The sequence below is a fragment of the Heliangelus exortis genome, chromosome 3 (genome assembly GCF_036169615.1).
Source record: "Heliangelus exortis chromosome 3, bHelExo1.hap1, whole genome shotgun sequence".
Lineage (NCBI taxonomy): Eukaryota > Metazoa > Chordata > Aves > Apodiformes > Trochilidae > Heliangelus > Heliangelus exortis.
In genome coordinates this window covers 65,512,719-65,538,051 of record NC_092424.1, presented here as the reverse complement: position 1 = coordinate 65,538,051, position 25,333 = coordinate 65,512,719, and the positions used below count along the sequence as shown (strand labels likewise).

The 25,333-nt window shown below is 38.4% G+C and overlaps 2 protein-coding genes across 7 annotated transcripts in view; one reads left to right on the top strand and one right to left on the bottom strand.

Moving 5' to 3' along the window:
• Positions 1–25,333, bottom strand: part of CEP85L (centrosomal protein 85 like) — a 138,819-nt gene that overhangs the window by 44,760 nt on the left and 68,726 nt on the right. For all 5 annotated transcript variants that reach the window (XM_071741071.1, XM_071741069.1, XM_071741072.1 and 2 more), the window contains exon 3: positions 22,443–23,209. In XM_071741071.1, the coding sequence (XP_071597172.1) occupies positions 22,443–23,209 (767 nt within the window). The remainder of the gene's footprint in view (positions 1–22,442; positions 23,210–25,333) is intronic.
• Positions 4,471–11,300, top strand: PLN (phospholamban). Of its 2 annotated transcripts, XM_071741074.1 has the most exons (3): positions 4,471–4,624; positions 9,540–9,574; positions 10,841–11,300. In XM_071741074.1, the coding sequence occupies exon 3, from the start codon at positions 10,950–10,952 to the stop codon at positions 11,106–11,108; it is 159 nt and encodes a 52-aa protein (XP_071597175.1). In that variant the 5' UTR covers positions 4,471–4,624; positions 9,540–9,574; positions 10,841–10,949; the 3' UTR covers positions 11,109–11,300. The 2 variants fall into 2 exon arrangements, with proteins under 2 accessions (XP_071597175.1, XP_071597176.1); XM_071741075.1 differs by lacking the exon at positions 9,540–9,574 and having other exon boundaries at positions 4,489–4,624.

Here is a 25,333-nt window from a genome sequence, read left to right as displayed (position 1 = left end):
TAAGTGGAGATAATCCAGCACCACCACTTGGCAACTGCAACGTGGTCTTCCAACTTTATCTCTCCTTCATATGCCTTTGTCTCACCATTCATGCATCACTCATAACATGTCAAATAACACACCCAATCTGTGTGCTTCCTAGAACAGTTTATCTCAAAGACACTCAGCACAGTTTCTTAGGTATAAGGAGTTCTGCACACCACCTAAAGCACATTGTTCAGCTTAACCAATTGAGGACACCAGTAAACATGACAATACAATGTCCCAAGCATTTCCTAGCAAGAAAAAACATTCCACTGTAAGGAACACCCCCCAGCTTCCTATTCTGTATCATATTGCTATTTTGGAGACAGTGCAGTACTGCAATTAACTGCCACTATTTAAATATTTGGCCTTCATTAATCTAGCAAAAAAAGTACACTTCACTGATATGAAAGCAAGCAGGTATTTGAAAGAACATGGCTTTTTCTGCTGCCAGTATTTTGCTGCAAAATAAAAAAAGCTACAGGAGCCAAGCCTGTGCTAACTGTGTTGCCTCCAAGTGAAATAAGTGCTCCCTGTGGGGATGTGAGAAGAGGAAGGATGCTATGAACTTTCAGAGCAAGAGCCAGGCAAAATTTCTTATTCCCTTACTTCTCCCCTAACATTAGTTCAAAGCACCAAAGACAATAAACAGGCGTTACACACTTCTGAGCCCCGTGAACTACTTTAATGGTTAAAAGTTCATGCCAGCAACAGCAACTGAAATGAAAACATTCAAGTTGACCTTTCTGAAAACATCTTTGGTTAATAACAAGACTAAGCCTGCCAGAGCCTTCACCATTTCCCAAATGAGAAATATTTCAGCCTCTGTTATATATTTTTCTATTAAATTATTTTGTATATGTTTAATTACTTCACAGTAGCACACCTCATAAACTGCACCTTCAAGAAGTAAGCTCACTTCACTGATTATGAAGAAAAATATGCAAAGATCAAACTTATTTAATGATTTTCCAATACAAGAAAAATAAGTACTTCTTGTCAGTTTCAAAACCTAGGTTTACTGCAGAGCTGTTTGCTGTGACACAGACTGTAAGTCTCACAATAGAAACAGGAAAATTCTGCAGTGTCAGAAAGACAATTTTGTACACATACATTAAAAAAACACCTGAAATTCCAGATGTGAGTGACAAAGAATGCACCAGGTAAAACATACAAATACGTGAGTCATAAATCTATCAAATTCAAACACGCAAGCTCAAAGGCATAAAAAAGGTTACTATTTCCAAATTGATTAGGCTGTCCTCCTTACCTGGTGCAAACCTGGAATGTTGTTCACACCAGCTGAAAATATTGCTTTTCCTGTAGTTTTAGAAGAAAAGCCTCCCATCTCCCTTTACATTGTATTAGACCTGCAGTACAAATGTAACTGAAGGAGACATTCACTGGGTCCTTTCCCTTTCTCATAAGGCACATTTGCTGCTATCTGGACAGCTACAAGCCATTACACGTGCTGCAAGGAGCATCAGAATCAGGCCACAAAAACATAGGTTGCAAAAATGAAATCTCTCATTCTAGTGTTAAGCTTCAATATCAAAATCTTTCATTCTGTCCCATCCACACCCACAAACCAGTGGACATCTGTCAGAGCATCTACTCCCTTCTCCACATTTTTTGTTACTTTTAAACCAAATGTGTGACATAAGAACCTTAACAGTGTGCCACAGTAAAGGAACACTTCCAATATGAGAGAAGACTGGAGCAGCACCATGGAATATTGAGTATTCAGACTGACTGCTGAAGTTCTTTATTTGTGTATAATAAATACCTGGGCTTGGGCTATAGTTCATTTCTATGCAGAGTCACAGATTACCAATGGAGCAGATATCAATATGTCAAACTACACAGATTAATCAGCTGGCCAGTGCCTGAAGCTGAAATTTAAAAAACACAGCACACAGAAGGCAACAATAGTCCAGGAAACTATTGACAACATGAAGACAAATTTTATTATTATTTAAATAAAGGAGCTAGCATGCTGAAGTATAACACACTTTTTCTAAGACATTATCCAAAGCATCAACCGGATTTCTAAATGAATTTATGAGAAGAAACATGCTCTGGTGGCAGATTTCTAATCCCACTGGAGAAAGCCCAGGCCATCTCTATTTAAGGTCAAGCAAGCAACAGCTGCACATTTTTGTTCCTCAGAACAAAATAAAGTAGACCAGAACCTCCAACACAGATTCCTTTTTGAAATCTTTTCCTTTCTGGTCTCTAATAGTGTCTGGACCTACTTACCCAGGATGAATCAAACAACACAATGATGCGCTCATATATGCTGTCTGTACCTGTCAGACTGACACATCCCATGAGCAGCACTTTGGAATCTGTCTCAGAACCCCACCTTGTGCACTACATGGGAGTATGATACTAAACTGAACCACAAAAATATTCTGAAGAGAGGGTACCCAAACAAACTTCTTGTCAGAGAAATAGTATTGACATAAGATCGACAAGATTCATGTGTCTTGAATTTGTATACGTTATTTAAGAAAGATGTTTTCCATCTTAAAATTTCTTATCTGAAGTTTGGATTTCCAATGAGATTCTATTTTTATTAATGCCTTACCTTGCACAATTAAGTATCATTACAAGCTATGGCTGCATGAGCAGCAAACAAACAAACAAACTAATACAGCAGTCTTAAGATATCTCGTTTCTAAAAAGCTCCAAAATTATGATTAGGTCCAATTCACCAGAAAAGAGAGAAGCTGAGAATTAGGGGTAGAGTAACCAAACAAAATTATCGTTTTACAGTGACTTGGTAAAAGCAAGGAACTGGAATCTTTAATGACAAAGTACAGAGGTGAATTTCAATAGTACAAGTTTCATATTACATCTTACAAAAAGCAAACAGTGCAATGATAGCAGTACTATTACTGGCTGACAGTATGCAATAAAAACATGAAAGTTGCCTCACAAAAGGCCCAACAGTTAGCTTGACTGTGCTAGATTTATAATGTTAATAATGTCACTATAAGTAAATTATGAAATCCTGTGCAGTGGTAAAGAACTATCACTTCTTACTGTGGAAATATTCCATTAAGTTTCAACTGAAATGTGTGACCTTAAATTTCCTGGGTTTGATATTAGAGGATAAAACAAAGCAGGCAGATTTATTATACTAAAACTGAGTTTCTGATTTCAGCTATACTATAACAAATTTTGCAGAAGAGATAAACCTCACTTCCCTTGAAAGAAGGTGACACATCATCCCCAAGGTCTTTTTGTCCCTGGTTTGCAGAGTCTATCTCAGGAGGGCTTACAGGGAGTGAAAAAAACAAAACAAAACCACCAAACAAAAACACCCAAAACCAAAACCCAAGATAAACAAAAGAATAAATCCCCACCATGTTTGGTTTCCTGCTCAAAGCCAAGCACTAATCTTTGCTGAACATTTATTGCCAAAACCAGATCTGTAAGGGTTCCTAGTTAGGCTAGGTCTGCTTTTTTTTTCCCCTGCAATTCCCAAATCAGACAAGGCCATAAACTAAGCCTGGTGCTGGATGCTCACACACTCACCAGTTCAACATTTTCACCTCTATTAAATCCTTCATTTCTCAGATGCACAAAACCTACTCTGTATATGCACTGTGGCCTCATTTGTCATTTCCCAGCACAGGATAATACACATAAGGCAACTTGCAAAGTAGCATCCTACTGCTGCTACTACTATCCAAACAAGCAAAATGGGTCCTCAAAAATCACTCAGGCAGTTTCCAGCCACAGGAAGAGGGAGGGGGATAAAAAAATAGTATGCGTTTTGTAAAGGAAAGGTAAATACTTCCTATTATATAGGAACAATAAATTTCAAAAATTAACTTTCGTATGCCAGATTTTGCCTGGGGAAAAAAAAAAAAAGTCCATTAACCCACAATTTAACTAGAAATGTTACAAAAGACTTGAAATACAGGAATATTTCTTTGAGTATTGTCAGAAGAAAGAAACCCATATCATATACTGTAAACTGAATATAGCTAGGTAACAGAAATATGAAAACTATACATATGTAGTTCAAGAAATCCATTGTACTAAAGAAAATAATTAAAAAGACAAAAGCACCTATATGAAACGTGATCACCAACACCAGAGATTTAGGGGTTTTATGATGAAAAAACATTGCTGTAGCAAAAATAACACATCCAAAGCAGCTCCCTGAACAAACTGCCATTTAAGTTCTTGTTTAAGACAAGGCAGGGTGTAAGGAAGCAGCTTTGCTACCCCACTGAAGTGTGCAGCTTCTCAGATTCCTTTGTCCCAAGGCTGCACAGGTGGTCTCCCTGTCACGCAGCCCTTCACAAGGAGGAAGATGTTCCCCATGTTTAACATATTACTGCTGCAAACAAGTTTAGAGTAGCGACTGCCTGGGTCAGAAGGCAAAAACAGGACCAATCACAAGTGGTGAGCTCCTGAATGACACCAGGAGTCCTGCCTCTGAAACTTTGTTATTTTTTCCCCTCAGCCAACTTCAATTGTTCCCACAACTTGATCACAGACTCAGACAAGTTGCCAGTGATCTACAGACACTTCCAAAAGCCCAGAGCAGCTCCTCTGTGCTTCACTAGCAGTCACACCAGAGGTAAGGAACCTCTCCTCTTTTATGCTTTTAAATCTTAGGAACTTCTCTTCTTTTATGCTTTTAAATCTTAGGAATCTCTCTTCTTTTATGCTTTTAATTCTTACTGCAAGGCAGTGTAGCTGTCGTTTTCTACAAAAACAACTCTTCAGATTAACAGCTGGTTATAATTCTTTAACAAAAGATATGGAGATGTAGGCATTACAACGCTAAGCTAAGTCAAAGTGTAATGCTGTGTGGAATATATTATAGGGACAATAAAGTTCCTAAAATGAGATTTTCCTACATGATGGTGAGACACTAACTGTCTTTGGGTAGATGATATATCCAGGTACCATTACACCAGAAGGTAAGAAGCTTTCATCATTTTTGTCAGAGCTTTGTCTCTCCTTTTAAAGTTAATAAATTTTGTTGTGTTGGTTTTGTTTTGAGTTTTTTGTTGTGTCTGTTCAAATACAAAATCCAGAAAGAGAGTAATTCACTTAAGATTTAGTATAGACACACTTTTTTCCCCCAAAGCTGTGTATCCTCAGCCCAGCAGAGGTAAAGCTCTTTCACAATTTAAGTCAGAAAAGCATTTTTCTGATCTAACAGAGTGAGAGAGCAAAACTTTTTTTTGCTGAATGATAAAAAAGTACCCTTAAGGAAAAGCTTAAGTAGTTTACAGTAGCATTAGAACTGAAATTTTATCAAGTTACTCAAACTTGTAAAGCTACAGAATTCATATAGTATTAGTGCTGTGAACTCATTTGTTTATTGCTTCCTGCTGGAGAAAATTTTAACTCTAACTTGCCACAGAGTGGTCCTAATAAGATATAAATAATTTAGCTAGGACTTGTGATATCATAAACAGAATTCTGAAGGCAAAAAAATAACCCATTTATTTCCAACTATGGGAAGAGCATACACACTGTACAACAAAACACAAACCCAGCTTTAAAGTCACTGCAAACAAAAAACCAAGCACATCTCTAACAGAAACGTGTCACATGAAGGACATTTTAATAGTTAGATATGCATTTTAAAAGGCATACAATTCACGCATATGTAGGTCCCTAAGGAATTTCTCCTTCTGACAAACATGTTTCACCTTTCCATCAATTCACACCATATGACTCCTGTCTACTTAAGGTTCTGGTTTTAGGAAATACTGACTTAATACAGACCTTAAATTTTGAGGCATGTTTTTCCTATTCCTGAACAAACAGGTCATTTCTTTTGTTATTGCTGACTGGTCTACATCACAGTAAAACGTATGCAGGTGCTTGGTTTCTTGCTCAAAAGCCTTGTGCCAGTCGAGAGCAGACAAGTACTGGGAGAAATCTGGACATCCTGCTCCATCAAAAGCAAACAATCTGTTACAAAGTTCTCTAGAAGCTGTTCCCAGACAGCAGAAGCAAACTCCCAGTTACTTCAGACCTCCCAGTGCCTTCAAACCAGCTCACCCAGTAAGCAAGAAGCTTCTGAGATACGGGTTTTTTGAAGGCTAAACTTACCTAAAATGTATTTTAAAATAAAGAGGAGTTTGGCTGTATTCTACCACATAGGGAATCTCTCTGCTAACACAGTGTATACAGCTAATACAGTGTATACAGGCACCTTTAAAATACAGAGTTTATGTAAACAAACACAGATTGAAGTTTCATAGAAACTTAACTGTTGTAGGCAGCTCTTTACTGGAATGCATCCCTAGCTATAGCAGGTTAGATGCCAGTTCATCTTAGTTCTATCCTGCCATGGAGTTACGTAATTTAAAGTAGATGGCAATTTGGCTCAGCTGCTAAATTAAATCTAAAAATTTCACGCCTATAACATCCCATGTCACAGACATCCAAACCCTGAGTAAGAGCAGCTGACAGTCATGACTGTATGTGCTACATTACAAGTGACAAATGCTACAGAGATCAGATGTGAAATACTGTATTTAATTTACTGTATTATAATACTGTCTTTATTTCAGTAACAATTGCCTGTTTTGTTTTGTTTTTTAACCATTCATTTGTCAAGACAACTATGTTGTTTGTATTTAGAGAGATTCAAATCTACAGACCACATTTCTATTTTAAAAGCTTGCATTTATTTCTCATCCACTGAAAAGGTTAGGAATATAGTGTCTTCACTGTACAACATGAAACTCAGTAAAGTAAATTTATAATCAGATAAGATTACAGTTTTAAAAAAGCTTCCCTTATTTGTTTTAAAAATAACTCAGTTTAGGAGTAGAAAAGTATCCCAACTGGAGAAACAAAAGATCCCCAACTGAAGTAATGTTATATTCCCCAAGCTGCAAAACACTTTAGAACTGGAAGATTGCATTTGCTTTCTAGAAACTGATACATGGCTTAAGACAACTTTCCTGGCATCAAGTTACTTCTCAGAAGCTGCTTCTTTTAACCAATGCCATGTGCTTGTGCCCTGAGCTGCTAAAAAGGTTAAAAACACAACTTGCAAGCTCTCCTTCTACTTTTATAAATGTGAGATGTATTTCCATTTTTACTTCAGTTTGAATTCCACTTAACCCAATTTCTATTAAGTAGTGTCATTTGAATCACCAGAACCTAAAAACCAACTTCAAAAGGTGTTTGGTTCTCGGAGTGTGCACTGGAGAAAGGAGTTTGCTTCTGAAGAGAAAGTTACTGCACTAGGAATATAATTCAAAGTGTGAGTCTTCCCTCATCCTCTCACAAACACATGAAAAACATAGGCATTTCAGTACAAAACAGACTTTTTTAAAAAATGTAAAAAGAATAAAATTAGTTTGCTTTTCCTGTTACCAGCACTCTCTATGACTTGAATTATTGCTTCTTTCACTAGGAAAGGAAACACTTTTTGCATGTGTTTGAAAAAAATACATCATATGCCACAAACTGTCTTCAGTGACAGTGTATGCCAGCTGCCATTTTCCATCTCTTTGAGCAATTCCTTGCTCTTTTTCCACACTCCAATACTCTTACCCTGCTCATTTTCTTTTTCTACTTTTCTTAGTCCATCTGTCCTCTGCTTAATTGCTGCCTGCATTCCTGCCTTCATCCACCCCACTCTTTGTTTTTGACCTCCAGCCCAGATGAAAGCCTACTCTGCTTTCTTAAGAAAAAAAAAAAAAAAAAGTAAAATTTAAAAATCATTTTTTTTTTTCTTCTTCAGACAAGCTAATACTTTTAAGACCCTTCTTCATTTGGTTAGTGCAGCTCAGCCTAAAATCAGAATAAGCAGAATTCTGCATTCCTAGCATAGGTAAATACAAAATCCAGTTGCTGGGGTAAACACTAGCCTCCATCCTACTTAATTTTTTTTAAGAATAAAAAAAAAAATAAAAATCATGACATACCTTTATGAATCACTTCTGTACTTGAAATTTTGTAAGCAATTCCTGTTTTATCACTTTTACTCATTGAACGAAACTGACAGTAGTGAAGCTCAGAGTTCCCTAGGTTTAATTCAGACTGCTTCCTTCCTCACTCCCATCTCACTCCTTAACTTTCATATGAAAAAAAATTCTCAGACTTGGAGGGCTAAAGTGCAGTGGTTTCACACTGCCATTGAGAAGGTATTTTACAGCAGGTTTCAAAATAAAGCAATGCAGCCTGGAACAAGATGCATACATTAAGACAGGACAGCCATCAAAGATGAGAAGCAACCCTTTACACATCAACTGCAGCTGCTGTGCATGGGCAGACCTTTAAAACTCTGCAATGTTCTCTCAGGGGTCCACACAATCCACAGACAATACTGAGAGAGGGCTCCAGGCTTAATTCAACTCACAGCATTCAGTCCTGTATGCAGGGTTCTTTTCTTTGGCACTATACACATTAATCTAAAACTTACCTCCTCCTCACAGGCAAAGAATGCCTTTTCCTGCCTAGGAATACCATACTACTCACACAAACTGTCCCAACAATTTCCTGGGCCACGTCATTTCATTCTGGTAACAGTTCCAAACACTTACTAGACCAAGGATCATGTAATTTTAAGGTACTTTTTGCATCACTATGTTTATGGTTATTAAGACATTTATTTGCAGTGGATGAAACCGAATACTGGAGCTTGGGGACATCCCACTGTGAAAATCTATGCAACAGACTATTACACATTATCACTTTTTAACAATGCCTTTTCAGGGCTTCACTTGGTTGTATGGGACAGCAACAAATCAAACATGTCAAACCTCTTCTATTCCACTGATATCACCGCTTCATTTAGTAAACGTATGACAGGAAACAAGCTGTGTCTAAAATTGCTGTGGCATTTCTAAAGGAGCCAAATTTATCACATGTGACTTCAATGGAGTCAATGCAGTTGCACCCAGAACAAGCGTGGCCCACAGTTTTCACTTTGGTCACATACCTCTTCTCATTGTGAAGGACACCCAGGAACAAAGACAAAAATAACCTAATACAAATCAGGGAAACAGTCACATGTTAGTGAAGGAGGAAGCAGTGACTGTGATCAGGGACTCATTCTAGGGCATCAGGTATAGAGGATCCCCTACACTGTAACATACAGGACACCCCTGTGACTGCTCCTTGCAGATTCATGCTGAGCACAAGACAAGTCTTTCACAACTATTAGCAACACTGGATTAAACACACTACTGCACAGCAATGCAGCCAGCAGTTTCTCTTGTGCAATCCTGGTCTTGTCACACATGAGTAAAACTCCATTTAACTTTAAAAAAAGGTCAACTGTACCTTACCCTTTTGTTGCACTTCCCTTTCAAGAAGTGGTGTCTGGATGCACAATATTTCTTAATACCAACCTAAAACACAGGGGGCTAAAGAGTAGAGAACAGCTACTATTTTTGTTGCAATGATCAGCCTTCATGTCAGTGTAATTATGTTTCAGGCTGTCCTTTTTGGCCTCCATAGCCACCCACATGCAACTGTGTTACTGAATCTGTTTCTCTTTATGCACACTTTAGGTGGGTGACAGCACCATGGAGGAGTAACAAGCAAGGTATGTGTTTATTAGTCGAAGCCATGCACTTTAAAAGACAAACTCGTTGAAATACAGACAAAAAATTTGCTTCTTTTGCTTATAAGAAAACACGTCCCACAGACCTAGTAGGTAAAATAGCATGTAGGTGTCTTGGAAATTTCCAATTCCATATGAGCTTTCAAATCAAGAAAACTGAGTGACTCTATTTTGACATTTCCTCATCCCTTCTCTACACTGCTTTCTAGCCATAAAAGGTATACATTTTCAACTTGCATTTTCTTCCCTAAGATTCTTTCTTATTGCCTCCCTGGTAATGTGTGTCCAAGCAACTAGTTATCAGTGTGATGGCTTGACTGAGACTTCTGACCTATTGCCTGCTCATTCAGAAGCACCCCTCACCCGTTTCGTAGGGAAGAATATTTTTTTCCCTCCCTGAGCAATCTCACTTTCTCTCCCCACCTGTACTGACCTTGCATCTATGATGCCCAACAAGCTAAGTTGGGCTAAGTCAGTTGCTTCCTTTTACAGAAGCACTTCAAAGCCTCAGCTTCCTGCCTCTTGAGTCATGCAAATAAAGGGGGGTTGGAGTAAATCTCCAGATGTCCCTTCCCACTCCAATGATTCTGTGCAAACATATGCAGCAATGCAGCTGCTTGTATACATGCAGTAAATCTAACGCTGTACACAGAAATGCACTTGTGCACATATGCAGGTAAAAACTCTTGTTGTTCCAATGCTTCTAAGGGCAGCCCAGAAGAGAGGGAAGAAGACAGGTATGCTGCTGCAGCAGGTCACACACAGCCCAGAGCCCAGAGATTGCATACAAAAATGCTTTAACAAGATTTATTTTCCTCCCTTCCAAAATAAGGTACTGGTAATTCAGGCCACGATCAGCCACCACTTATATCCAGATCTCCTGGCTGAAAGGTCTTGACTATCAATATCATCAGGCTAGAAAAAATAAAGCAGTGAAAGAAAGAATCCCTGGCCTTATCTCCAGCTGTGAAAGATTGAGAGATTGGGATATAAAGCAATGATCTGAGTAAACCCCACACATCCATAATTTCCACTTTACAATTTCTCACCACTGCTAAGAAGCAGGTAGAAGCTTGATAGCCTTCAGGAAGAGAACCACAATTCAGAATTAACAAATTCTGTGTTAAAGTAAAAGCACTGTAAAGGCAACCTATTTACTTCAGGCTTCTTAGAACTTCTAAACTATTTCCATTTGTACTCAATGAAATACTTCTGCATTTCTAACTCTTCACTTTCCTGCTTTCCCAGCTCCACAAAGACTATCTAAAACAAAAAGAGAAGACAAGAGGCATTTTGCACTGTTCCTGACAGCTTTCCTTCTTTCCTGCTTTCCTAAAACCTCTGCTTTCCTGTTGCCATGGAGAAGGTCCAGCACATAACCCGCTCTGCTCTGAGGAGAGCCTCAACTATTGAGGTCAACCCACAAGCACGCCAAAGGCTCCAAGAGCTCTTTGTGAATTTCTGCCTCATTTTAATTTGCCTCTTGCTGATCTGTATCATTGTGATGCTCCTCTGAAGTTCCAGCACTTCTCTGCACTGTCCTCTAGGAAAGTCACCTCAAAGGGAAGAGAGACCTCTACTGCAACTCCTGATGCATGGATCCTCTGGTGAGAGGGGGTGGCACTTGGACTAGAGCTGCGTGCCAACCATCCTGCTATTCTCTTTCTACCTGCTACATGCATTAAAACCACACTACTTCTGTGCACAACAGTGTTTAGAGCCTTTTGTTACAATGCTGTGCGTGACCTACATTGTCAGTTTCAGTCAAGAGATGTCTTTTCTGAATGGGGTAAAGCAATGCCTCTTCATGGAGCTGGTAAGTTCCTTGATACCTTAGCTAGATCACACACATGAGCAACTTCACTTTTTGTGGGTGTGCTTTTTAATGCTTCTAAAAATCCTTATGCCCTTAGAGACTTTCTAAATTTAACCCATTTCCACCCAATGAGGAGCTACAGGCACACAGCCCTCAACACATACTGGGAAAATTTCTGCTCTGCCCACTTCAAGGTGCCCCAACTCTGCATTATGAAGGCATTCAAACTACTTAGAGCATGAATGTCTTCTAACCCAAAAATAAACTATTTCATATACTTTTCTCCCTATTTAAGGTATCTTAATTATATATATAAAAACATGTGCATATACCTACATCTGCATATGCACCCATACTTAATTTGGATCTGAAATAAAAAAGAGGCAGCAATATACAGTATTTTTCACTAGATACAACCTTACAGAGAAAGCGACATTGGGAAAGCTTTTTCTCTATGCTTTGCAGAAAAATTGACTCTATCACACTTATGAAAAATTTAATTTTCTGCAGTAATTTATCTGACATTGCTATTAGAACAACTCAACAATAATTCCCAGAGTTCTTAGTATTTGCCTTCACACAACTTTACTTCATAAACTGCAGCAGGCCATAATAACCTCCTTGGTCTACAACTACAGAAAATTTGGTTTTTGCCAAGGTCACATAAGGTGTCTTATATCTGATGTGATAAAGCAAGAGGTTTAGGTTGCTTAATGCTGTGATCAAAGTATCATCTGCAAATGCCTGCTAGAGAACAAGCAAGTACTTTCCCAAAACAAATGATACATACCATTACCCACAAGAAGGAACACACTGCAGAAATAACTTTTCAATACATAAACCACAGACTATACACATAGATTTTCTACTCCTGCAGTTACCAGTACAGGACTGATCTGAATGCTTCAAACTCTCCCATGTGTCACTTCTATCAAGCAAATTTCTGAGAAACTTTATACAATTTCAAATTTAAACCGAGGTCAAGAACCAATAGACAGAGGTCAGGCAGACATCTGTATTTCAAACAAGTATCTTTCTCTATCACCCAACATAAGCAATTCTATTGCTCAACAGAGAAAATTAAAACTATTTTCTCTTAACCTTGTATTTGGCCTTGAAGACTTAATATTCCATGAGTAGAGGTTGATAACAAAGAACAGAGCAGGAAGGGAAGAAAGCTTTGGAAAAGCTATATACTTTAAAGAATGCAAGCAAATCCAGTGATGATGTACCTCCAAACCTCTGGCAAACAGATCTCTGAAATAAGCTTAATCACTAAAGGAAATCAATTAGCTACTATAGGATGATTAGGGCAAGCACTGATGAGATACAGAACACACATCCCCCCTCACAAGGTAACACCTGACTATTACTGATTAGAACTGTCAATGTAAATCTCAATTTCCATTTCATGTACTCTGACCACTCTCTAATTACTTTATTCAATGTTCTTCCTCTATTAATTCTTCTTAAGTGAAGTTACACAGTGCCCTTCTTCTGTGAGGAAAAAACCAGAAAATCTGAAGTTACTTTCATCCCTTTTTAAAAATCTGTGTTTTTGTAATTAATAGTTACCAGTTTTAGTTTGCTTTTGAGGTGCTTCAAGTAACTTAAACTGGAAACAGGTACACATACACTCTGAGGACACACTGGGATTATAGATTTCACAAGACAGTAATAAATAAAAGACAGAAGTATTGCTAAAAATATAAAAACTTCACCCTTCATAAAAGCAAACCAAAAAACAAGCTATAAAGAAACTGAAAGCCTGTTATTTTACAGCAATACAAATAAATTGCATGCACTGTATGTTTCATTTATGTCTCAGGGTTCTGCTCCTCAGTAAAACTACCATAAATGTCAACTGAAACCAGAAATTAAAGAGAAAACACTTCATACCTAATACCTCCTTCTTTGTACATTTTTAAGGACTTTAACATCTACTGTGTTTCTATTCTCTAAAATGACTGCTTGAAAATATATTAATGCATAAAATAAAATACTTAAATACAATTTTCTTTAGAAAGAAACATCAATTCTATCATCTACTTACTACAGTTATGTGAAATAGAGCTGTTCATTACACAGCTTTCTAATTCTTTATACCTGTTCACACTGTTCATAGTGATTTGCCCATTTTGCTGTGTCTTCATCACACATATCTAGCTTACACTCAGCCACTAACACACATAAGCAAACCTAATGAGTATTATGAAAATGTAATCAACAAGTTCACTGTTTTATAAGCCATAATAAAAATTCCAAACACAGCATGTAGCTTGGATTAAGTTTTCATTTCTCTGCTCCACATCACTCAAGGCTACATTTTTTTCAGAATTTCATCTTGCATACAGACACACGGCTAAACAGGCAACAATCTGGCATCACTCTTGTCCCCCAGAAAAACAAATTACAAAATTCTGTGCCAGCTTAATGCTAGAAAAGAACAGCATCAGGAAAAAGTATATGCTGGTTTTAAAGATGAGTCTCCTTAGCCAGGTCTTCAGCAAATATTGAAAGAGCTACCCGTTTTTCTTTAAGTGAAGACATGAGTCATTTCAGGATCAGATTAACTGTAATAACAGGTAATAAGAAAGGCACTTTAGAGGGCAGCAGTCCTTCTGCATCAATGGGGTAACAACTGCCCTAATTCACAGAACCTAACCACCTAGTGGAAAGACAAATGTAAAACAGGTTTAAAAGGAAAAATTTTTAAAAATTTCAAAAAAATTGTCCTCCCAGCATAAAGAACTTTTGCATAAGTTTTGCTATGAATAGACATGAAACATGAACCACGTCAGAAACACAGGCTTATGCTGAGATGTAATTTACCTATATCCTCTCTGTCAAAACTAGAGCAGAGTGATGAAAATATTTATTTAAAGTGTATTCTTGTTCATATCTGGAAGACTAGCAATATACAATAGATTACAGACCAGACATATATTTGGCTATTGAGAAATAGTGTCTGTCAGAATACAATTATAAAATACCTGCAACATCATTCGAGATCCACAGGTACATTTTATTAAGCAGCAAATGCAGTCCTATAAGCTTTGACTTAGATGTTAAAATTAGGGGGAGAAATTAATCTGGTTTGCTTATGGAAAGAAATGAGTAAACACCTTGCTGGCTGCAAGGATTAAAAACAGAACAACAGGATTCCTGTAAAGACTGATGCTTACTTGAGTGAGAATCCTGGTAATTTAAATTATTTAAAATATTTGTTGTAGTATCTTACCTTTGTTGCAATAGCTGACAGTCAAATAAATTGCTTCATAGATTCAGTATTTAAGATAAAAGTTAAAAGTTTCATTTTTGTGTAAAATAGGAAAGCATAAAACAGCTCCCTCTTGTGATCTTCCCTAAAACCTTAGCTGGTTGTTAAAGGGAAGCTCAGGCAACATTTCATTGTTAGGACTCAATGGTTCAATTTGTTTCTTTTGCTTACATACACACGTATTTCTATATATAAAACACAATTGCTAAGTTGTTGATGCTACCTTAAAATAAACTCTTACGTATGTTCTATTATAAGCACTAAGAGTGCCTCCTCTGCCAGCCCAATCTACATTCTTAATAAGGCATTGCAAAGCTGCAATGAATCCTACACAGCACACCTCTGCCAAAACACTACCTACAGTGCTGCACCATGCCAACCCACACACACACACACACACACACACACACACACACACACACACACACACATATTCCTTCTCCTTTGTTTTTTTTCCACACACAGGAGATTTCTAAAACTAAACCTTTAACAGTCTATTGCTGTCCTGAGAAGTCATTCTGAAAATCAAAGGGGCCTAGGAAGTACCATATACGTTTGAAAAACTAAATAATGAACAAACTGTATAAAATTCAGGTCCTTTATCTATTTGTCAGCTCCTTAGAAGTTTTTCAGTACTTAAATTAAAGCTATCATTAACTTCATTGTTTGTTTTTATTTTTAAGGTATTTGGGAAAAAAGAGGCTTGTAGGAACATCCAGATTCCTTTTTTTGGGGGAAAAAAAAATCCAGTTACTGTAAAGAAACTTTTTTTTCAACCAAAACTAAACCCAGGTAAACAGCTAAGGATACAGTGAAATTCACGTGCATCTACATTGCCAGCTACTGAAGGAGAAACCCAGAGCTACAATCACACGCCTGCTGCAAGCACAGGAGGGCAGATTCAGACACATTATGGATCTTACTAACAACAGAGGTCCCAACCTGCTACTCAATTTTCTGCTTATTGTCTTGGTTCTGGTGCTTGCATTTCTCCTTGTGAAGCTGATGTGAACTTCTCACTTCCTTATCAAGTCTTGTTTTGAGGGTTTTGCAATGATAATCTAGACAGTTGGAACTATCTGAACATAAATATGCAAAACCTAGAGACTGAAATATCTGAAAGTGTTCATGTACCTATTTTATCACAAAGCAATCCTAAAAGCTGTACACAATTATCTACCTGCCACAGAGTAAAGAAAGCATCTAGAGCCCTGCTAAACACATGAAGAAAACCAAATATGTATCAGCAGTTATGGTAGTTTTCTCAGTGCTGCTGCTCACTTTTATTTAAGATCTGATTTTATTTAAAGATCTGAAGCCTTCAAGGAACCTCATTTCTGCAAAAAGGACAGTGGAAATCAAGTTTTTAAAATGGAATTTCCATCAAATGTGTACTTCAGGGGAAATGACATACAAACAGCAGGAAAGCAGAACGAAACACCCCCAACTGGGTTGCCAGCATGCAACAAATTACCCATGGCAAGAAAACGATGCTGTAGGCAGAAACAAGGATCTTCATGAAAAGCAGCTGAGATATGGATACATTAAGTTTTAATACAAAAGCGTAATTATTAGTTCTACTTTTTTTGATCTCTACAGTTCACAGCAACACCTTAAAAGCCAGAACCCATTAAGGTTAACAAGCAGTACCAAAGGAATAAGCTGTCAAAACAACCCAAAACCAAATGCCCATTAACAGGCATCAACATAACTCTGCCTGTAAAGCCCTTAATGTCACCGGGTGCAGGAGCAGTACCTGCTAGGGGCAGCTGCACAAATCCAAGCATGCCACATCTGCAACAAGCTGGATTTACCACTTGTGCACAGGTTGGATGCCCTCAAGCAGTATTTGACAAACCACTTTTTTCTTGCCAGTGCTGTCACCCAGTCCATAGCTTATCCTCACACACAACTTCAGCTTCTCACAGGCCCTTCTTCTATGGAAAGCACATTGTAGGGTGATGTACTTCCCTTACAGGCCCCACAGGAAGAAGGGTGACCAGGAAGAGCTCACTTCCACTGGATTATTTGACCAGAAGGTAGCTCTACACTCCTGAGATTTATTGGGAAAGAAGGTGGCCAGACTGGGGCTAAACAGCTGACTCGTGGCATCTCTCTTTCCCAAGTACAACATGGGAATAAAATATACCAACATATATGCATTGTACAGCAAGCATAATGCCATACATACTCCTTTTAACAGTTTTTGCACCCACGGAGAAGAGGCAGATGATGCTGATGAGGTGGAAGAAGCCCCAGCTTCCAACTGCCCATTTTCAACCACACATCTCTGATTCAACACACACACTGTTGACCCAGCTCTTCTCACAAGGGCTGAATATATATTGCAGAGCATATCTACTGATGTTCACACTTGGGATTTCCAGATGTTGGAGGATGGTTCAGTTATCTGGAAGAGACCCATCTAAGTTTTATCTACCAAAAAAAAAAAAAAAACTAACAGGAAAAAGCCAGTATGTCTAGGAACAGAAGGTTTATATGAGTTCTACTGCTAACAGGCATCCATGTTACACTCTATGCTACATGCTCCAAAGTTTAGGCAACACTAGCTGGAGAGCACCAATAATCAAAATATTTTTTCATCTCTGCTTTGAAATATGTGCAACAAACATTTAAAATAGCTTCTGCAAACTACACATCTATAGCTTTTTGATGCTAATACAGTAATATAAATTTCTGTTTGTTTGCACTTAAAGAAGGAAACTTTGTAGAGTTACACTACCATAAGTACTTTATCACTTGCTTTGGTAAGTTTGAAATATTACGCTTTAAAAAAAAAAAAAAACCTGTAAAGTTATATACAGGGGATCTACATTGGAAGAGTTATATTTTATTATTTAGGATTTCTGCTTGCCATAGGTGGTACAAAGCATAGCACAACCACAGAAACTAGGAAGAAGCCCACTCTAGACTAAAGAATAAAATCTTTTTTCCCAGCAAACTGGCAATTCACTGATACATTGCTTGGGCTTGTGCTAAACTTTTGTCTGTATTTTCTTCTATATATTCTAGTCAGAAGTTTTTCTAACTTAGGGAAATGACTGTGACAGTTTTATAGCTAAATTTAGACAAATGAATTAGTTCTGGAAAAAAAATTTAAAAAAATTTTAAAATCACATATTCCTTTTTAATAAAAAGAGAAAGATACGTTACTGTTGGTGGCAGCAGACCTATTTCCAGATCCAAATATCACATACAAAGGAAGACTATGAGAAACTCCCATTTGCATGTAGAAACAACTCCAGAAACCAACCCCAGCAGCCTCTTCTCAGCCACCAATGATATTTACACCATCCTCAACAAACACTGAAATATGCTGCTGAAATTGAAATACCCATTCTCCTTGCAACAACATACAAAACTAGCAAAGGTACAAGTTAACCAATACCAAGTGTCTAGTGCTTACTCCAGACTGAGCCCACATATGCACCAAGACAAACGGAATGCCACTTGCTGGACTACCAACTTCACAGCAAAAGGAACGGATGATAAGAAGCTTAATGATTATTTACAGTGAAGGAGTTCACCCTGCGGACCCAAGGTGATAATTATTTGCATTAAGAAGTTTTATGTTGGTGAAAAGTACCATTTCATCAAAACACAGCACGGGAAGAATGTTGATACTAATCCGTTTCAGTTTTCTGATCTGACAGGATCTATTTTTGAGTTGACGTTTAGGAATAAAGTTTTCTGTGGCAACAATATTATTTGAAGAATGTAATAACTTTGTTTACTAGTGTTTAAGTATGCATGCAGTTTACTTTCTTCACTCTGTTTTGAAATGAAGGTTGTTGTAGTATCTCTAAATTTATCTGTATTAAAATTTCACTTTCAGTAACTTCCATATACATGGTATGAAAGCAGTAAATCAGATATACTACAGGAAAAAGATGCACTTAAGCTATTTCTGTCTATTATCTCCACTGTATTTTGACACAATCTCGCACACCATGAAGAAATCACACAGCTGTCCCATACACTGGCAACAACTGACATTCACCATGTGATGTCTACAACACCGTACAGAGCTAATAAGCAGATACACAACCTTCTGAAACCTTCCTTCTTATTGTATTATCTCCCACAGCTCTAAAGGCATGTTTTCATTTTAAACCTCTTTTCTGGACTAGCATACAATATGTACCTATGTACATTCAGTTAATAGAATAGATAACAGGATCAGGCTTTAAGAAATGCCTTTGCATTAAAACATGCAACCTTTTCATCCAGATTTGTATGGTCTCAAGTGGCACTTAATACAGGTATTACAATAGTCATGTCTGCTGAAAGATGAGCTATACATTGAAAATCAAAGTATATAGCAAAAAATAAATTCTGCATGGAAATTAGTTTCACTAAAGTGAAATTTTCACTTTTTTTTTTTAACTTAGGGAGCAAAGTTAAAGAAAAAAGAAAAACGAAAAAAAAACCCAAGAGGTAGATGCTGACTTTAGTCACATTCTGACTATTAAGAAAGCAGAGAATCCTAATTTTGAGCTAATTATCCTTTGAACAGCTTTTAAGGGCTGTATTACACCATCTCTTATATTAAACTTAAATCCAAAACTTGTCTGATTTCATTAAAAAAAAAAAAAAAATTATTGTAGTCTATTCTTGCTTCATTAGTGATAGCTGCCCTTTCCATCTCACAGATTACCTTAAACATATACAAAGCTGCTCTAGATTCTCAGATAAAAACTATGTTCTTTTTTCTGTTGATGGCAATGGGGATTTCAAGTAAATGGATGATAAAACAATTTTTTCAGTCCTGTAAAAACTACTGCATTTCCATCAGCATACGTACTTCTGAAAAGCAAAATAGCAAAAGTAATCCCACCAAGTGGAAAAGAGGAATAAACAAATTTCTATAGAGATGTATTGGGGTTTTTTTCCCCTTTTATAAATCACCAGCTTTCTCTAGTAAACTCCTATGAGTTCTACTCCCACTTTGCTAGGTATATATTCCACTTGGGATTGTAGTTTCCTTTAGACATAGTGTATCAGTTCTCAGGTGCACATATGGTAAACTTAGAAGAAAATTAATCATACCATAATTTAGAGTCAGAATACCTCAAAGTTGGAAGGAATTCATAAGGATCAACTCTCTGCTCCTCACAGGGCTACCTAACACCAAACCATATTACTAATACCATTGCCTAGATGCTCCTTTAACCCTGACAGGCTTTATGCCATGACCACTTCCCCAGGGAGTCTGACCACCCTCTCAGGGAATAAATTTTCCTAATACCTAATTTGGAGTTCCCCTGGTGCAGCTTCACTCCATTTACTTGTGTCTTACTGCTGGTCACCAGAGAGGAGATCAGCACCTCCCCTCCCATTCTCCCCCTTATGGAAGTTGTAAACTGTCTCCTCAAAGCTGAACAAATCAGGTGGCCTCAGTCATGATTTCTAAAGTCTTGCCCTCCAGAGCTTTCACTCTCTTGGTCACCTTCCTCTAGACAAAGTCCAGTTAGGTGTAGACTGTGGTTTGATGTCCCTCTTATACTGAGGTGCCCAAACTGCACACAGCAGTCAAAGTGGGGCTGCACCAGTGCAAGGGCAGAGTGGATCAGCTCCCTCGACCACCCACCTGTGCTGCGCCTGATGCACCTCAGGACATGGTTGGCCTTTTTGGCTACCAGGGCACCCTGCTGATTCCTATTCAACTTGCCATCAAGCCAAAGCCCCAGATCTCTTTCCTCAGGGCTGCTCCCCAGCTACTTGTCACCCAGCTTGTACACATACAAGGATTACCCTATCCTTATGTTGATATTTCTTTACAAACAAAACAAAGCAGATGTCAGGAGAGGAAAAACCATTCTCTTTTATTCACCTTTTCTGGCATTCCTCCTCCTTACAGCTGTAATCTCTGGGCAGAGACGGGAGATAGGAAGGGCCAGCAGAGGATGCCTGGCAGAGCCCAAGGCTCCTTGTTCTCACACAGGCTTTAACTTGGTTTCTCGGGGACATATTCACAATCACATCTCACTTGAGGAAATCTGGTTGATGGGCCTTGAAATGGGATCTACTAAGTACAAATCCCATCAACAAAAGTACTTGCTAAGACTAGTAGGAGCCTTCTCCACCCCCCTTGTGGCCTTAATTATTGTCAGAATCCCTGTGGTCCCCATCTCACAACCAAGTGGTAAGCAGAGAACAGGCTGCAGCTTTAAGGACTCCCCCGTTTTCCAGGACTGATCAGACAGTTGATAGCATCACAGCTTCTCAAGTAAGGGGCTGGGCAGATCCTGTAGCAGATACATAAATAGCTCAGTACTGATAGAGATATAAAAATAACAGGAATAAGGAAAAAAAAAAAAAGTCAGGCAAAACTTCATCCTGTAAACTTACAATATAAAAAGCCTGTAAAGGTGAAGCACCATTTTATTAATTCAGCCAAGAGATAAATAATGCTTCTGCTCCCCCTGTTGCTTCTGTCCCCAAAACACAGCTCAGCTCTACATGAATGAAGCTGTTGCATAACCATAATACGCACACATAAGGCTTCACCTGTTCCAAACTAGAAACTTTGCCTTCATACCAAAAGGACACACTATATTTAATTGTATTATGTGAGAAAGTTCTTGTCATAAGTGGAAAAAAAAAAAAAAAAGTTGGTTTTACCCAAATAAAAATAAGAGTGATAAACACTCATCCTAAACAAAGTGTTGTGAAAGGTACATAAAAGATAACGAAGACACTTGTACGTACATGAAGGAAACAAGTAAATAAAACTTACTCTGAATACATGTTTAAATCCAACAGGGGAACCACCAGGCACAGTAATCTGCATGTAAACCTCACAGACTAACAAAATCTGAGCACGACTCTTCCTAAACTTCTTAATGTATCTTCAAGCTAGAGAAAACAGTACTTGCATAAATAACTAGATTAGCTCTGCACAGGTATCTTAGTCTAAGCTTTCAGAAAAAATTATAAATTGTAATGCGCTTGGGATTGTTTTAGCAAGTCAAGTTTACTTGCCTTTTAAAGTCCAATCAATAGGTAAATCTGAACTATTTTATTTTAAATACTGCCTTCCTTCACAAGTCATCTTTTCCCACTAGGGTAAGAGCTAGAAATAAAAATTGTAAATTGTCATGTTAGAAAAGGTTATTTTTCTCTTTAAAAAGGTTATTTTTCTCTTAACACTACATGGTTGATGTTTTCTACATGAAAACTTCATATAGAAATTTCAAGTATGACACAAAAATGCTACATATTTTATAAAATTAGTTGACCGCTATTAGTTGATTTTAATTAGTAAAAAAATAAGCAGCAATATCAACTGAATTCAGTTTTTGGCCTAGGTACAGTGATACTGAATATTCATTCCTGCAATGAATACATAAATGCAGCCCCTTCGCAAATCCATCCAGATCAAAATACATTCCATTCCCCCAGTACACTGTGACCAAAGACTCTTTAAGAGCTACTGAATGTGTTATTTGATGAAGCTCTTGCTGTGTCCAGCTTCAGAAAAAGAGATGCCAGTCTCACGTAGACAGGCACACCGAATCAAAGTAAACTGTAACCACATGTCAGAAAAAAACCTTTTGGCACTCATGGAATATTAAGAAGCAAGCAGCAGCATCCCCGGAGTTTTACACCACCATCAGCTGGTTAAGAGGACCTCTTCCCTTTCCTGTTTTATTACCAACTCCCTGACGTTACTCCTCAGGTATAACAGATGATGCCACAAGATGGCAGCAAACACCCAGCTTTACCCTTACCTGCACAGGCAGTTCACCTCCTGTCCCAAACCCTTCAAGCTGCTGCAGATGCCAGGCAGCCAGGCCGTAGGGCTCCTCAGCAGCCCTGCAGTCCAGGGGATTTGCACGTAGCTGTTCCTTCAGCCACATCTGAGTCCTCACTGCCGGCTGTATGGGGGCTCCACTCACAGCCTGCTGTCCCAGAGTCGCATATCTCTGTCCAAAAGCCTCACAATTGGCTGCCACAGGTTTGCTTTCAGGTAAGGCACTGTAGGTCAAGTCTAAGGCATGTCTCCTACTTGAGGAATCCGAAACAAAATCGTCTTTGCTGCACGTTTCAAACTTGTACTTGCAGTCCAGGAGAGAGGATCTTTTTTTCCCCGTTTCTTTGTCCTCGATTTTTAGCAGCTCCATGCTATCATGCAAACAACTCGGCCCATTTGTCCTTAATTGAGGTGACACAGCTTTGTCTGTACTCCCCCTGGAGTCCACTGAGTGACTACTACCATCTTGGATGAAGGTATTTGGCGAGCTGAGCTTGGACAAGGAGGACCATTTTCTTACAGGCCTTGCATCTTTCATGTCAAGAGAACTGTCCAGGGCACCCTGAGTCCTGCCTCCTCCTGACCTTCCGAAGCTTGCGCTCCACGTTGAGCCATCAGGCTGGAAAGCTTCCCTGTGCTTGGAAAGTGAGGAGCTGGCATTGGACGGCATCACATGGGCGGTGGGAATCGAAACCAGAGATCTGCTTGGCTTAAACGAAGATGTGCCACTTGAAGTTGAGTGATCTGGGAAGAGAGAGATGGATCATATAAGTAAATACAATATAGAACTCATTAACATTGGTGCCCAGAGGAAAAAACATCATATTCAAAGTGAAATGAAAAAACAGGAGACAAGTTTCTTGATAAACCAGGGTCTTCTGAACCACTAAAAATTATGAGAATGGAAACCTATGAAAGTAGGAGATTTAGAAATTTACAAGAGGAGCCAATTGTACTTGTACAATTACAAGAAAACTGTACTAAGCAGTGGCAATGTCAGCTCCAGATACAATTCTTAGGCTGTGGGCAGAAGGCAGCACTCGCTTCCAAGCTGCAAGGTGGCAGGGTGTATTTCTCCCACACTCTGCATAATTTTAAGTGGTTTCTATATCATAAATGGCAGAGGTATCACAATTCAAGAGTTCCAGGACTGGCTCCTCTTCCATCACTCCCTCTTTCTCATTTTTTTTAAAGACAAAGCAATTCACTAAATGCACTTCGTAAAATGACAGTGTTGGAGATGAGCCATTTGAATCGTGCTCTCTTAGACAGAACTACTCATCTTTTCTGTATTTCACTGATTTTAAACTATGCTTCACTAAAGACAAAAAAAACCCAAACATAACAACAAACAAAAAACAAAACCCAAGGTTCTGAAAAAATCTGTATGTTCCTCTTAGGTTTTATTTACGTGTTATTTACAGACCCAAATACAGTATCATACAGAAAGCATGTGTAGCTTAGTTTATGAAATCTATACCAAGCTGAAATATCAAGAAGAGAGAAATTAGTGAGGTGATATTCAGGAGGGGACAGATGAGCAAAGATGAGAGAGGTAAATGAGAGGTTACAGGGGACGGGCTGAGAGCTCTCACATGCCCAGCAACATGTGCTTAGCATAACAGGCTGTGCACAACCAGAAATAAAATATCTAATCCACATTAGAGGATCAGCTCCCACCAAGTCACTTGGCTGCACCTTAGCAAGCTCATATTGCTTGTTAGGTTCATGGCAAATAGAATGAAGTTGCTCTAATTAAAAGATTCTTTCAGGGTCCTTTTTGCCAAGAGCAAGACAGATACACTCATTTCTTATCCTAACCTTCAGAGAATTCATTTCTTTGGGATTTGTCAACTAGTGCAAGAGTTCATAGAGGGACAATTTAAAAAAAAATTGAAATCTATTACTCTAGAAGAATAACTGACATACCCCACTTTAAGTATTAATTAATTAATTATACCCACACAGAACATATTAATCAGGCACACTTTCAAAGAATATATTTGACTCAATATACTATGCCACAGAAATGAAAAAGGAGAACTTCCAAAGGTGCAACACTTTTTTAAAAGAGTCTTTTTCTATGCATTTAAATAAAGATAACCTTATCCCCAACTTGCGTACTATATTCTATTTGGGACAGGACTATTCTCCCTCCTCGCTCTTCCAGCACTATACAAAATAATATTGCCCTACCCCCACACTCCTCCTGAGAAAAATGCATTACAGTCCACAAAATACTGTACTTGGACTGATACCTGTTTATTGTATACCTATTTTCCAGCTTCTAGAGGAGCCAGGATGCTCACATTATAGAAACTGAAATAGAAAGAACAATACTACCAACTTGTTAATTCATGGATCACGTTGCTAATAGATGTGAGATACCATTTTTTTACATGCAAGATGAAAGACCCTTCCTCTTCCAGGCACATATTCCTCAAAAACACTGGAGTGGGAAACATTTTCCTTGGCATTTTTCTCTATACTGATATTGCTCAAGAGGTGGGACACATTAAAGAGAAGACAGAAGGCCAAACAACCCTCTTCAACTGGATGGAACCAGGGCCTCCTGACAGAACCCATTTGTGCCCACAGCTACTGCAACAGTGGAGGCAGTGATACGTAACACTGCAAGTTCCCAGAACTGGGATATCTGTGATATGGCCACCACATGAAACCAATCTGACTCTGCCAGGTGCAGTATCAGCTTCTTTTAGCTCTGCTTTCCTGTTTTCCCTCATGGCACAGTAGACATTTGCACAGACAGCCACTACCAATCAGGTACATCTTGCTCCTCTGCATAGCAGGGGCTGACAGCTTCCAGTCCCGCTGATTAATGGGAAAAAAAGCTGGTCACCTCTGGCT

Bases quoted from the DNA above. Each gene is read 5' to 3' on its own strand.
- PLN (XM_071741074.1), top strand. From the start codon at position 10,950: ATGGAGAAGGTCCAGCACATAACCCGCTCTGCTCTGAGGAGAGCCTCA.